Source organism: Hemiscyllium ocellatum, chromosome 25 (genome assembly GCF_020745735.1).
Source record: "Hemiscyllium ocellatum isolate sHemOce1 chromosome 25, sHemOce1.pat.X.cur, whole genome shotgun sequence".
In the NCBI taxonomy this organism is placed as follows: domain Eukaryota; kingdom Metazoa; phylum Chordata; class Chondrichthyes; order Orectolobiformes; family Hemiscylliidae; genus Hemiscyllium; species Hemiscyllium ocellatum.
The window spans coordinates 5,502,320-5,517,747 of NC_083425.1; the positions used below are offsets into that span (position 1 = coordinate 5,502,320).

The 15,428-nt window shown below is 44.4% G+C and overlaps 1 protein-coding gene across 1 annotated transcript; it reads right to left on the bottom strand.

Moving 5' to 3' along the window:
• Positions 1-741: 741 nt before the first annotated feature.
• On the bottom strand, positions 742-14,906 carry rhbdl3 (rhomboid, veinlet-like 3 (Drosophila)). Its single transcript, XM_060844432.1, has 6 exons — positions 14,682-14,906; positions 12,100-12,248; positions 11,281-11,393; positions 3,200-3,300; positions 1,768-1,828; positions 742-1,013 (listed from the first exon to the last, which is right to left on the bottom strand). The coding sequence occupies exons 1-6, from the start codon at positions 14,904-14,906 to the stop codon at positions 742-744; spliced, it is 921 nt and encodes a 306-aa protein (XP_060700415.1).
• Between the last annotated feature and the right edge of the window lie 522 nt (positions 14,907-15,428).

Consider the following 15,428-nt stretch of genomic DNA (forward strand, 5'->3'; position numbering starts at 1 on the left):
TTGGCTCCTGGAAGAATTGACATCATTGCATTATTATCAGGGTGCCACAGGACTGGGATTTGGAATAAGTCTCTTGGGCTGTTTTCTTAGTCCTTCCTTTGAATAAGGCTGCTGAGACTGTTTTCCAAGAAACCCTGAATGTGATTGATTGAATTGTGCATACACGTTGGATGGAGCTGAGATTGAGATGACTGAATTGCTGATGCCGTTCTGTTCCACACCACATCATTGACCTTTTACAGCTGCCAGTGAGGTCTGGGGAGTGGGCGACTTCAGTCTACCGATTGCAGCTGGACTCTCCTATTTAACATCAAGAAAAACTTGTCATGTCTTTTGAAAAAGAAACTTGGATTATCACTAACTATTTAAATCAGCAAATCCATCAATCCGCTGTGATGTGAAAATCAATCCTTTGGGCATGATTGAACCAATCTTTTCTCACGTTGTCACAGTGTCGATTCATCCTGGCAGAATCCTACCCACAGGAGAAAGTGAGATCTGCAGATGCTGGAGTATCAGAGCTGAAAATGTGTTGCTGGAAAAGCGCAGCAGGTCAGGCAGCATCCAAGGAACAGGAGATTCGACATTTCGGGCATAAGCCCTTCATTAGGAATCCTACCCACACCTTTGTGTTTTTTTGTCCAATTGGTTTAGTCCGTTAATATTGTGATTTTAGTAGATCTTTGCTGTTGAATTGGAGTCTTGCACCCACCTCCACCTTGAAGCTTGTTGCAAGGTGTGTTAGGCCGGTGAGAGTAACCTGATCTCCAAAAGGTTATAGGCAAAGATGTTCCAGAGGACAGCGAAGAAAACAAAAAGGAGGTATATCAGGAGAAAGATCCACCAGATGGATTGCTCGTGGAGCCTTTGCTCGTAGTTCCTGAGGACCACCACCCCGAGTGTGATTCCCACCATCACTCCGCCGAGATGAGTCACGAAGCTGGGGTGAGTGTACGAGGGGTGGGTGGCTGGATGGAATCGCAGCCAGACTGCTCGGCCAAACTCCAAACTCACTGAAAAGAAAAGAATGGGCTTGGATTCAAACAGCGGTTTTCACAGCCCTGGGGCACCACACAGTCCTTCACAGCCAATTAAGGGCATTTCTAAAGTGGAGTCACTGTTATAAACCATGACAGCCTAAAAGTGCACAGCAAGATCCCACAAGCATTCAGGTGGCAATGACCAGATAGTCTGACATTGACTGAGGTAAATGTTGGCCCCCAGCAAAGTGGGGATAATCCCCTGCTCATCTCCAAATAAGATCTTTACATCCACCACTGAAGGTAGAAAGCGTCTCAGTTCAATATCTCAGAAAGGATGGTACCTCCAGCCTCAGAGGAACCACCACCATCCCCCACGCCCCACGCACAAACCTCTGCCCCCCCCCCCCCCCCCCCACCAACACTAACTTCAGTACTGCACAGGGAGTGTTCAGATTCAGCTCCCATTCCGTTATTGTTCATACCCATATTTACAGTGGGAGTAAATGGTCACAGTATTAACAGGATAGTATTCAGCCATAGGAACCTCAACAACCATTCCCCTGATCAGCTTGATGAGCCTGAAACTTGCAGCAAGGCCTAGGATTTTCTTCCTCTGCCTGACTTCTCAAATGTATATCTGATTGATTCAATATTTCAGTCACTCCAGCTGCTTAAAGCTTAGGGGCTGCGACCTGCAAGCTGCACTTACAGTGGGCACCATCTCCTCTCCTGTAAACACAGGGCCCTGCACAGCAATGGGAAACACGTTGTCTCCTGTACTTACTGCAAATCATCGCTATTCCCATCCGGATCAGCTTGAACTGACATCTCATTCCTGACCAACTCTGGAACAGAACCAAAGTCACTTTATGAAGAGCTGATATAAAGCCTTATTTATATTTGTGCTTCCCCCCCCCACAACCATATGTACATAATGCTAAATGTGAGACAAACTCCCAACATCTCAAAAACTGATTTTCTATCTTGTCAATGTATACTAATTAAAGTGATGGATATCAGTACAATTTTAATGGAACATGTTCTGGTTCAGGTTTGTTGGTGTGAAAGACTGCAAGGTTATTTGGTTTAGCAGCATTTATAATACAAGCACCTGTTTTGAAATGTTACCACAACATGGGAGCAGCTGACAGGAGACTGCATTGATGAGCAGTTCCTCCAGTGACTGTGTTTTCAATCTCATTAGTGTTAAGTAGCAATCCTGCAGTGAAAGTAAACCTAGCTGCAACGTACGGAAAGATGTTTGACTTTCTGGACTGTTTGCGTCTGAGCAAACTGTTGTATGGAAAGGAGGAGATTACAGAGGGAAGAGTAGCTTTGAGGCTGTTTACATTAGTGAGTATCAGAGTGCGAGTGAGAGTTATGTATTTGTTACAAAAACAGAAATTACTGGAGAAACTCTGCATGACTGGCAGTATTTGTGGAGTGAAAGCAATGTTAACTGAAGGGTCAATGGACCCAAAATGTTAACTCTCCACAGATGCCGCCTGACTGGCTGCATTTCTCCAGCAAAATCTGTTTTTATTTTGGATTTCCAGCATCTGCAGTCCACCAGTCAGATTGAGAATTTCAGCTCACTTTTATGACTTTTCCTTTTATTCACTGAAGTGTTTGATATCAATAAAAGTGACCAGCAAACAACTGGATTTTTGTCAAAATCTAACTGACTCATTAAGGGTAGGATTGTTCCACCGTTACTCAGTCTGCTCTCCAGTCTCACAGTAAACACCAGTTGACTTTTAACTTGCTGAAGTGGCTGAGCAGAGCAACTCAGTTATATCAAATTGGCTCAAAATTCAAGAAGACAGCAAGCAGTTCATCAGCTCGGGGGTAACTGGGGAAGGGGTAATTGCAGCCAATCTTACCGGTGATGCCCACATCCCAAAACTGAATTTGAAACGTGAATATTGTACTAAATTGTCACTCCTATTGTTGACATGAACTGAATCTTGAAACTGGACGATATGCTCAGGAACCGAGCAGTATCTTCAACCATTTTATTGTCCAGGGGCTTCCCACCAGCAAAAGAAATTCAGTTGTATAAGCCAATGACACATTTCGCACTTTACAAATTGTTTCTTCAGGAATCTCAGTTCTGCATCTTCTCAGCTGCCAAGTGTTTTATAGTGCTCCTATGAGCATCCTGGGGATTTTATTATACTAAAAAACTATAAAGAAATGCTAGCGATTTTTGTTACCATGACTATGTTAGCTAGATGCGCAGAGACCAGAGCATAAACACCTCCTGAAGATCCTGCTACTGGTGCGGTCATATCAGCCACTGATGCTGCCAGTGAACCTGTGAGTGAGAGAGAGAGAGAGACAAGGGTCAACCTTTATGAGGTAATAATAATTTGTATTTAGATAACAGGAGTGTTTTTAAACAATACTTGATACTCATTAGGCCAGGTGGCCAAAAGCTTGGTTAAAGAGTTAGGAATATCTTAAGGAAGGAAAGAGGTTTAGGGAGGGCATTCCAGGCAAGGTTCAGGCCACTGAAGACTTGGTCCCTGTGGTGGAGTAAGTAAGAAGTTCAAGGTGCTGGGTACAGGTAGCAAAGTTTAGATGGACTTAGAGGGTAAAAGGTGGTAGATGGAGAGGATTGCTCAGTCTTCCTGTCCCATTCTGGCATTCTGTGCTTCTGTCATCAGTACCAGAGGTTGTGTGGTATGTTGGTCTTGTGCACAGAGAGTCAGCTTACACCATCATTTGTCCTTTTCCATTTTCGTTCCTTCCAGTTCCATCTGCTCCCCCTGAAGATACTAATGTTTGCTGGGGTTTGGGGACTACAGAGAAGGCCTGACTGGTCATTTCTTCTCCAAAGGCTGAGGGAAACTCAACTGCAGTGTTTTTACCACAGTCCTTGCTGGAATCAGCAGCATTATAGTCCAGGATCTTGCTTCATTATAGACCTCTCAGCCTTAGAAACATGGACATTATAATGTATAAAATACAACAGCCTATTTGCACATAGCAAATTATGCTCAACACTTATAGATTCAAACACACATGTTCACAATCATGCTAGCAAATGCATGTGCATGCACACAAATCACACAAATACATACGCATAACATCCTTACTTGATCAAGTTAAATGTATACATCACAGAAAAGTAATTCACTTCTACTGCCACGCAAGCTGATTGAAAATCGACCAGTTCATTCCCTTTTGACAGGTGCTGAAGCTCTTCATGTTATTACTGAGGCTGATATTGATAAATTGATAAAAAGAACCTTTGAGACACTTGAACCCTGTCATCAGCTCAGTTGCTTGCAGTCAGCAATCCATCAGTAAGAGGGTCAATATTCCAACACCCTCCGTTTGTGCTGATGATACCAGCTGTCCACATGCTGAATAATTTATTTTATATTTGCAGCATAGAGACAGACTGTTAAACCCAGCTATTCCATACCTACCTATTCCTATTTCATTCCACCAGTGTATCCTTCTATTCCTTTCTCCTGTATTATTTATTTGCCTTTCCCTTAAGCACATCTGTACACTTCCTACATTACACTAGTGACTACATTTCAAAAATACCTCATTGACTTAGGGCACATTGGAATGGTGGTCATGCCAAACATAATGTCATGGTCTCAGACTACTCTGTCATTAGAGAAGACGAGTGATGGTTTAAACTGAGGATGACTACGCCTCAGGCAAGGGGAAACATTGAGAAAAAGAGACCTTCATAGTGATCTCAGCTGGTGCAGGAATTGAACCCATGTTGTTGATATCACTCTGCATTGTAAACTAGTTACCACCAACTGACATAGGTGCTACACAAATGTACATGCTTTTTTCTAGTCACTTCAGCTACTCCCTCAGGTAGAAAATTCCACTTCTTCAACACAATACCATGCAAAGACTATGACAAACACTACATTGGACAAACAGGCAGAAAACTAGCCACCAGGATACATGAACATCAACTAACCACAAAAAGACATAACCCTCTCTCACTATATCCTTACATGCAGATGAGGAAGGACACCACTTCAACTGGGACAACACATCCTTCCTAGAACAAGCCAAACAGAGACACACATGAGAATTCCTAGAAGCATGACATTCCAACTGGAACTCTATCAACAAACACATCGAGTTAGAACCCATCTACCACCCCCTGAGGAAAAGAACAGGAAATGACATCACCGCGGAAATGCTGTCACCACAGGAAATGACATCACCAACACAAAGAAACCCAAACATATAAATAGAAAGCAGGAATTATCAACAGTGCTTCTCCCAGAGGCCCACTGAAGATGTTACCTAGTAGGGCGACGAAACGCCTGAAAATGAACCTTCCAGCTCAGCGAGCAAGCTTACATCCAGAACTTCAACCTGAGCTACAAACCTTCTCAAAATTCTTCAACACTATTGGATTTATAATGACTATCTTCTATTTAAAGCCCTTAGCTGTTGGTGTCTTCACAAATTTAGATAAATTGAAGAGCTGCATTTTGGAAAGGCAAATCAGAGCAGGACTTATACACTTAATGGTATGGTCCCGGGGAGTGTTGCTAAACAAAGAGACTTTGGAGTGCAGGATCATTGTTCCTTAAAAGTAGAGTCGCAGGCAGATAGGATCATGAAGGAGGCACTTGGTATGCTTTCCTTTATTGGTCAGTGTATTGAGTATAGGAGTTGGGAGATCATATTGCGGCTGTACAGGATGTTGGTTAGGCCACTATTGGAACACTGTGTACAATTCTGGTCTCCCTGCCATAGGAAGTGTATTGTGATATGTGAATGGGTTCAGAAAAAATTCACAAGGGTGTTGCCAGCATTGGAGGGTTTGACCCATAGGAGGAGGCTGAATAGGCTGGGGCTGTTTTCCCTGGAGCCTCAGAGGCTGAGGGGTGACCTTGTAGAGGTTTATAAAAATCATGAGGGGCATGGATAGGGTAAATAGACAAGGTCTTTTCCCTGGGGTAGGGGAGTCCAGAACTAGAGGACATAGGTTTAGGGTGAGAGGGGAAAGATATAAAAAGGACTTGAGGGGCAACTTTTCCATAGAGGATGGTGCGTGTATGGGATCAGCTGCCAGAGAAAGTGGTGGAGACTGGTACAACATTTAAAAGGCATTGGATGGGTACATGAATATGAAGGGTTTACAGGGATATGGGCCAAGTGCTGGCAAATGGGACTAGATTCACACCGGATAGCTGGTCAGCACGGACCAGTTGGACCGAAGGGTCCGTTTCTGTGCTGTATATCTCAGTGACTGTAAGTGGAAATATTTTCTTATTGTCTAACATTTTGCAAAACATGCACAATTTTAAAGGTCTTTGTCAAGTTACCATCACCTTCCTCTTTAGAGGAAACAGCCTCAGTCTGTTCAGTGTTTCCTGATGGACAGACCCACTCAGTGGGTCTGTCCATCAGGAAATGATTGGATAATGACAGTAATAAGCAGGAGGTGAAATGTCAACTAACAGTAAAATGCCATGATGCTGGAAATCAGAAATGAAACCAGTAAATGCTATAATCATCCAGCAGGCAGTCTGTAGATAGAGGAACATCAGGTTAGCAACCAATTATAACTAGAAGCGGTTACAGATGAAGATTTAATGAGCAGTTATTGTCCAAATCAAGCAGGGTCTATAGGTGGGTTTAGGGCAGGCAATGATTAAATGACAGAAGCACTGATCTTGCAAGTCAGGTGTAAGGCAAGGTAACGATGGTGGGATACATGGAGGATGTCCCAGTGGATGCACAGAAGGAAACAGCAGAAAAATGTAGGAAAATAGGCAAAGTGGCTTCAGCCTGTTGTGACCCTGCTGGATCAATGAAAGAATGATCCAATTAGTACCACTTCTCTGTTCTTTCCCCAAGCCATGAAAATGTATATTTTTTGGGTATTGACATTTTGGGTGTTGGTATTAACTATATTCCAGGCCATAGTGTCCTTCTTAGGTCACTGCACTTGTCAAATTCTGACTTCCTCCACATCCATGGTTTTCACCGTGAGCAGCGATACCTCAGCTGCCAAGCCCTAACTTCAAACCTCTCCCTGCTTTAAAACACTTCTTAAAGGGCATCTCTTTGATAAAACAAAGAACTGTGGATGCTAGAGATCTGAAGCAAAAACAAAAATTTCTAGAGAAACGCAGCGGCTCTGGCAGCATCTGTGAAAAGAAAGCAGAGTTAATGTTTCAAGTCCAGTGACCCTTCTTGAGAGTAGGGGGAGAAGGCTCACTGGGGTGACACGGTGACACAGTGGTTAGCACTGCTGTCTCACAGTGCCAGAGACCTGGGTTCAATTCCCGCCTTAGGCAACAGTCTGTGTGGAATTTGCGCATTCTCCCCGTGTCTGCGTGGGTTTCCTCCGGGTGCTCCGGTTTCCTCTCACAGTCCAAAAATGTGCAGGTTAGGTGATTGGCCATGCTAAATTGCCCATCGTGTTAGGTGAAGGGGTAAATGTAGGGGAATGGGTCTGGGTGGGTTGCTCTTCGGAAGGTCAGTGTGGACTTGTTGGGCCGAAGGGCCTGTTTCCATGCTGTAAGTAATCTAATGATCTTGAAACTTTAACTCTGTTTTCTCTCCACAGATGCTGCCAGACCTGCTGAGCTTCTCCACCATTTTGATTGAGCTTTTGGTTATTTGACCTAGTATCTCCTTAAGTGGCTCAATGCCTTGAGACATTTTACTGTGTTAGAAGCACTGTACTGTAACAGTTGAAGCTGTTGTTGTACCTTTGAAGTCCTTTATGTTTTGCCCTTTCAAATATTTCTCCAATTTTCTATTGAAAGTTGCTACTGTTTCTACTGTCCTCTTTGGCACTACATTTTAGATTGTAGCAACTCCCCTGTTGGAAGGAAAGTCTAATTTCCCATCTGGCTCTTTACCAGCTATCTGAAATCTGTGTTCTCTGGTTACAGACTGTCCTGCCAGGGAACAGTTTCTTCCCATCTATCAAAACCCTTCTAAAATCTTATAAGCTGTTCGTCTGTACACCATCAAACTGAAACATTCTCCCCTTCTTCCTATCTCCTTAAATACTAGCTGATGTACGGAGTATGAACTGTGATTCACTAGGAGCTCTCTTATCTTTGAGTCAGAGGTTGTGGGTTCAAGTGAACGTGCAATATCTGAGCTGACACCCCAGCGCAGTGTTGAGGGAGTGCTGCAGGGTCCTGAGTGATATCTCCCAAGACAGACACAAAATTATCGTCTCATCTAACGCTCAGATGCATTTAGATAAAATCCCATGTCACTTTCGAAGAAGTGAGGAGTTCTAGCATGCGTCCTGGCCAATATTTATCCCTAAGCTAACACGACTACAATAGGTTACTGGATCATTTTCCACTGTAGGAGTTTCCTGTGCTCAATTTGGTAGCTGTGTTTTCTACATTAAGGCAGTGATTACAGTTCAACAATTACTCTATTGGTCGTTTGGGATGCCCTAAGGTCATGAGCACAGTGTAATATATAGAAGAAAGGTGTAAACATTGATGAGGTAAGATTAAGGCATGTGAACATAGCACTGCACAACACTGACATAACTGTGGGCAGCACGATGGCTCAATGGTTAGCACCAGGGACCTGGATTCAATTCTGGCCTTGGGCTACTGTCTGTGTGGAGTTTGCATGTTCTCCCTGTCTGCATGGAGATGATGTGCAGAGTTAGGTGAATTGGCCATGCTCAATTGCCCATAGTGTTTAGGGATGTATAGGATAGGGGGAATGAGTCTCGGTGAGTCACTCTTTGGAGAGTCAGTATGGACTTGATGGGCCGAAGGGAGATTCTAAATGTGTTAGACTGATAAGCTTGTTTCTGTGCTGTTAATACTTTGCAAGCCTTCTTTTCCCCTTTAATCCTTTATTTGATCTTTACTACTTTTATTGGAAGTCATATTCCACTATTCAGATTATATTTTTGTCAAAATCGAGACTCATAACCACTCAACTAATATAAAGTGGGTGACATTCCTCTATACCATAACTGGCCCTAGCCTTTAATACAGTGCTAGGTCTGTGAGGACATTCAGACTCATTGATGAATGAATTAAGTTTTACGATTAAAGTAAACTAACCTAAATTAAACCCTGGTCACAATTTGTACTTAAACAGCTTTGCTGCAAATTTCCATCAAATTTACTGAGATCAGTTAAATTGCCACGGACTCACTCATTAATTTTAGCAACTTTTAAGTCAAGATGGCTCAATACCACATAGCTGGGAAAGAAAAAAATCATTTTATTAGATGATGTTTTGAATCAAACCAACAGCTTGGTTCTTGGTTCCCTGTTTGTTTTCTGACAGGATCAGTCCCTGGTTCAAGAGAGTCATGGAATTAAAGCAGAGGCAGAGCATTGAACCCACAACAAAAACAAAACCCTGCACATTGTCCTTGATTTTAAATTGTTTTTCTTTATCCTTTTTCTCCTAACTCACGTCTTCCAAGCAGTCGTTTGCAATCACAACTCGCTTTGGCTGAGTCACAGTCAGCACAAGTTCCAGAAAAAACACAGAGCTCTCACAGCAGTATCGAAATCAGATTCTTATTCCTCCCTTTCCTCTGCGAGTTTTAGATTTTTGGTTCTTATCTGGGAACAAGTTGCATTCTCCCGCTGGTTAGACCAACCACTTCTTTCTGCCTTGGTTTAACAGATTATCTCTCCATGGGTAAAAATGATCAGCATTCTCTTCAACGATTAAACGGATTCCTGTGTCCTTTGTTGGTTGGATTGATTTTTCCAGTTAAAGTGAATGAATGTCCAGACCGTCAGTTGTAATGGACTCAGTTATAGCAAGAATACCAGTTGCGTGCACTAGAAGGACACTGGGTCCTGTTCTTCACTGTCAGGAATAACATGCATTACACCTGTTTTAACTCAACAAAGTGAATGAATAAATAAATGATTTTATTGTCACATTTATCTAGGAAGATCCAGTGAAAAGTGTTTAGTCACCACAATCCGGCACCATTTCAAGTTCCAAAAAAAAAGACATTATTTAAATAGAGTTCATTTTCTGTTCAAGTTGGGTCTCAAGCTCCAAGGCTTCGGCAAGGTCTCTGCAAGGTGTTCCAGGCCTCAGGAAAACACGCTGTGGGTACAGCAACGACAGTACTGAGGAGATACCCCAGGAGATCCTGACTCTGCTGCTGCTGCTACAGCTATGAGTCCTCACCCTGATCCTACTGTAGCCAAGAATCCCTGCTCCGGGCCTAGAGCAGCCAAGAATCCCTGCTACGGGCTTAGAGCAGCCAGGAGTCTTTGCTCCGGGCCTAGAGCAACCAGGATTCCGCACTCCAGGCCTAGAGCAGCCAGGAGTCCTCACTCCGGGCCTATAGCAGCCAGGAGTCCTCACTCCAGGCCGAGAGCAGCCAGGAGTCCTTATTCCGGGGTTAGTGCAGCCAGAAGTCCTCACTCTAGGCCCAGTGCAGCCAGGAGACCTTGTTCTGGGCCTAGTGCAGCCAGGAGTCCTCGTTCCGGGCCTATAACAGCAAGGAGTCCTTACTCTGGGCATAGTGCAGCCAGGAGTCCTTGCTCCAGGCCTAGAGCAGCCAGGAGTTCTCGCTCCTGGTGTAGAGTAGCCAAGAGTCCTCACCCCCAGCCTAGAGCAGCCAGGAGTCCTCACTCCAGGCCTAGAGAAGCCAAGAGTCCCGCCAAGAGTTGTCGCTTTGGGCCTACCGTATCTAGGAGAGCCTGCTCTAGGCACTGCCATAGTCAGAGGTCCCTGCGTTGCTGCCGCTACAGCGAGGAGTCCCCGCTCCAGGCACTGAACCACTGCAATAGAACGAGGAGTCCCCGGTCCAGGCACTGAACCACTGTAATAGACAGCCCACTGCGCCACACTGCCACAGCTGATGCCCCACCACACTCCCAGGCGACAACCACTTTGTCGTAAATATCTCAGAGCAATGCTTTGACCAATCCAAACTTAATTTAAATTGCCAGTTAACTCTCAGTCATCACCTAACTGACATACTCTGCCTAGCAACACCATGACGAGAGTCCAATTGCAAACCTATCAGCATTCTCATACAGTATAAAATGTAGTTTTCCTTGGTATTCTTGCAAATTGTTCTGATGAGTACAATCTTCAACAAAATGTGTCTTTTTCAGTAATACTACACCATCAAAGGGGGTTTTAAAATGTTATCTTTTGCTAATTGTGGGAATCTGCTGTGCACACAAATTAAACATAAACTCGATAGATCTCAAAGACAGCCACTTTGAAATGGAAAACAACATTAGGGACAAGTCATCAAATACTTTCAACAGCCTGACGTGATGCTAGGATGTGGCTTTCCTTAGACCGTTACCTGCAAGTACACCAGCGAGGTAGATGAAGCTAATGCGGAGAGCGCCGTGCACCATTTCGAGAGGAACTCCGACCAGCAGCTGCAACACCACATTGAAGCCCAGATGCTCAACTCTGGAATAAAGAACTTGCACAGTCACAGTCTCATTGCTGTCTTCATCAATCAGAGGCCTTGCCTCTTCATATGGTGATGAGGAACTGAAACAATTCCACCAGATGCAAGTGAGACTCCCCCAACCCCCACCATTGCTTGCATCTATCCAGCACCGTTAGCATTGTAAAACATCCTAAACCACTTCACAAGGATATTATCAAACAAATCTGGGAGGGAATGTGTTGGAATGGTGATGCTGAAGAATGACTTCAGTAATGTGGAGCTGGAATTGTTTTCAATACAGCACGGAACTTCATGGGGATATTTAATCAAGGTACTCGATACTGAGGGCTTTTGGTCAAGTAAATGAGGAAATAACTGATTTCACTGGATGGAGGTGGTTGGTAACTAGATTAACACAGAATGGAAGTAATTGGCAAAAAAGAAAGGTTGTGGTGAAGATAAACAGCAAGATACACTGCCTGAACGCAATAGCAACATTCAAAAAGGAAATGGATAAATATTTGAAAGGAAGTATTTCTCAGGTTATGTAGAAAAAAGGAGGGGGAAGGCGATGTATTGGATAACTGTTTCAAAGAGCCAGGACTGGAGGATTGGCCTCCCTTTGTGCTGTAGCTTCCAGTGCAATCATTCTGATCCCTGCACTCACAGCACAAGGGGTACACAGAGGTTGGGAAAAGCAGACAGTCTATACCAGCTACTCACCCAACATGCATGAAGATGTAACTGAGGTAGCGCCAGATTTGCCTGCGGAGCTGTGGCTGGTAGACCAGCGGATTGTTCAGATACGAAGGGTGTGTGATCTGGAGCACCCATTTCTCCAGGACCAGCCCGTAATAGATGAAAACGGCAATCTGTTGAATACAGAGCAGATCAGACACGTTGCACTACTCTCTGCTCATACTTTGCTTTTTAAAAAAAAAATTTCCACATGGGGCGTTGCTGGTTTGGCCAGGTTTAGTGCCCATCCTGATTTGCCCTCAAGAAGTTGGTGGCCTTCTTGACCACTGCACTCCTTGTGGTGTCTCATTCAAAAGGCAGCACCTCCGACAGTGTGGCACTCCCTCATTACAAATCATAGCCTGGATTCTCTGCTCAAGTCTCTGGGTGGGATTTGTGCCCATGACCTCCCACTACGCAATTAGGGAGGGAATTGCAGGATTTTGATCCAGAGATACTGAAGGAACGGCAATATGTTTCCAAATCAGGACAGTAATTAGCTTGAAGGGGAACTTTCAGGGAGTGGTGTTCCCATGTATCTGCCACCCTTGTCCTTCTAGATGGTAGAGGTCACATGTTTGGATGTTTGGAGGTCACATGAATGCTGTCTTCGTGGTGAGATATTTGCCAATTGCACTGCCTGCACTGTGCACTGGTGGGAGAGGGAGTGCATATTGAAGGTGGTGGCAGGAATACCAATCAAATGGGCAAAAGGGGCTGCTTTGGTGTTGAAAGTGAGGACTGCAGATACTGGAGATCAGAGTTGAGAGTATGATGCTGGAAAAGCACAGCAGGTCAGGCAGCATCCGAGGAGCAGGAGAATCGATGGGAGAATTCGATGAAGGGCTTATGGCTGAAACATTGATTCTCCTGCTCCTCAGATGCTGTCTGACTTGTTGTGCTTTTCCTGCACTCTCGATTGCTTTGATGTTGAGTTTTTTTGAGTATTGTTGGAACTGCACTCAATACTGGATGCAGAAATTGCAATTGCTTCCAAAAGCTTCCATCTTGTCTGTTGCACTGATGTGGTGGGCCTCCCTGGCATTGAGGATGGAGATATTTGTGGACCCTACTCCACCTCCAGTGAGTTGTTTAATTGTCCATCAACACTCATGACTGGATGTGACAGGGCTGCAGAGCTCGGTTCTGATCTGCTGGTTGTGGGACCACTAAGCTCTATCTACCACTTGCTGCTGTTGCTGTTTGGCACGCAAGTCATCCTGTGTTCTATTTTCACTGGGTTGACACCTCTTTCTTAGCTATGTCTGGTGCTTCTCCTGACATACCCCCTGCACATTCCATTCAATCATTAGGGTTGATCCCCTGGCTTGGTGGAGTCTGGAATATATCAAACCATGAAGTTTATAACTGATGCAGTTCACCTGTTGACAGCTCACAGAGCTACAAGAATGCCCAGACTTGAGTTGCTATATCTGCTTGTCCCATTTATCACAGTGGTAGTGCCACACGTCACAATGCTCAGTGTGAAAATGGGAAGTTGTCTCCACAAGGACTGTGCGGTGGTCATTCTAACAGATACTGAACAAATGCATCTACAACATGCAGATTGGTGAGGAAAAGGTCAAGCCTGTTTTAGTCTATAGTTGATTCCATTACCACCTGCCACAGACCCAGTGAAGTGTCCCCACCCTGAATGCATTCCGAGCCCTTACCACCCTCAGTGTTTCCTCCAAGTGGGCTTCAACATGGAGGAGTACTGTTCCATCAGCGCAGGGGGTGTGCTGTAGGAGGCAAATGTCAAATGGTTTCCTTGCATGTTTGAATTGATGCCATGAGATATCATGGTCAATATTGAGAACTTCCAAGGCAACCCTTTCACTACCATTATGTGACATCCCACTGTACCAGCCCTGCTGTGAGGCAGGACATACCTAGGGATGATGGTGTCCTCTGGGACACTGTCCATGATGTTAGTATGGAGGACTTTGCAGGTTCACAGGACTGTGTTTGACTTTGTCTTTTCAGGTGCCCAGACAGATGGAGGGCAGCCCATCTGGTTTCATGCCTTTTATTCGTCTTTCTTCTGGTTTAATACAGTTGAGTAGCTCACTAGGCCTGTCAAGAGTCAACCACATTGCTGTGGGTATGGGGTCACGTGTAGGTCAGATCAGGTAAGGACAGCAGATTTCCTCCCTAAAGGGCATTAATGAACCAAAACAGAAATCGCTGGAGATCACGATGGAGAGAAGCTACTAAAGGATTTGATGACAAGGATAATAATTTAAAATCCAAAGCATTGCTGGATTGGGATCCCATGCGTCAGTGAGTAAAGGGGTAATGGGTGACCAGGACATTGTCTGAGTATGAATATGGGGCATCAAAGATTTAGATGAGTTCAAGTTGGCAGAGAGTGCAAGATGAGGAGTTGGCCCTGGATAATTGGAATAGTTAAGTCTGGAGATAACAAAGGCATCAATGAGGGATTCAGCAGGTTTGAGTGGAGTCTTGGACACAGTGCTATGAAGGTGAATACTGGTGGTCTTAAAAGTGGTAATGATATGTGGTTAAAAGGCTGTCACTGATTTCCTGAAACATTGACTACTGACCTCCAGAAGGGTAACAGTGATCATAAACCAGGGTGGGGGGCAACACGTGTAGCTGTCATAGTACCACTTGCGGTCCAGTCCCCTGGGCAGGGTCTCATACGCGATGTGTCGGATAAATCGCTGGGATATCGTGAGGCCGGTTTCTTCGAGGAGTGAGTTGGCACGGAGATGGCGATTTCCCAAATGGATAGCACGACGGAAGCTGTTAGACCGTTTATTGCTCATCTGATGGAAACAAAAAGCCCACATGCGGAGTGGGAAATTAATTTTTAAGCCATTGGACAGACCCAAACAAGGTTGTCACACCCTGAAAATGGGAAGTGTTTACCTGTTGGCCCATTGCTGAGGCAACATTCCCTCACCCCTACCATTGGTCAGTCAGTCCATCTATTCAGAATCTAATACATGCCATTGAATAAAGTATTTTACAGTTAATGTAATAGTTTCCAAAGTGTTGTAACTATTATACTGTCAGAAATGTGACAGTGAATTAGCACAGAGCAAACCCCCCAAAAAAGCAGTGTGATGAGAAGCAGATATTCTGTGTTTTCGGTTAAGTGATCAAATACTGTCCAAGATACTGTGCAGCACCCCTCAGCCCCTTATCAATTAATGGACAAGGGATTTATTAGACCTGAAAGAGCAAATCAGACATCACTTTAATCCCTCATCCAAACAGCAGCAACTCTGACAGTGCAGCTGTTCCTCAGTACGTGTCAGCCTGGATTCTCTACTTTGGAGTGGGAC

What these genes read in the sequence shown, in the direction of transcription:
- rhbdl3 (XM_060844432.1), bottom strand. Translation starts at nt 14,906, where the DNA reads ATGAGCAATAAACGGTCTAACAGCTTCCGTCGTGCTATCCATTTGGGA. An exon ending in ATCTAGCTAACATAGTCATG is followed by an intron (nt 1,829 to 3,199) that starts GTAACAAAAATC and finishes GTTCTGTTCCAG; the next exon opens with AGTTGGTCAGGAATGAGATG. An exon ending in GGGAATAGCGATGATTTGCA is followed by an intron (nt 1,014 to 1,767) that starts GTAAGTACAGGA and finishes TTTTCTTTTCAG; the next exon opens with TGAGTTTGGAGTTTGGCCGA.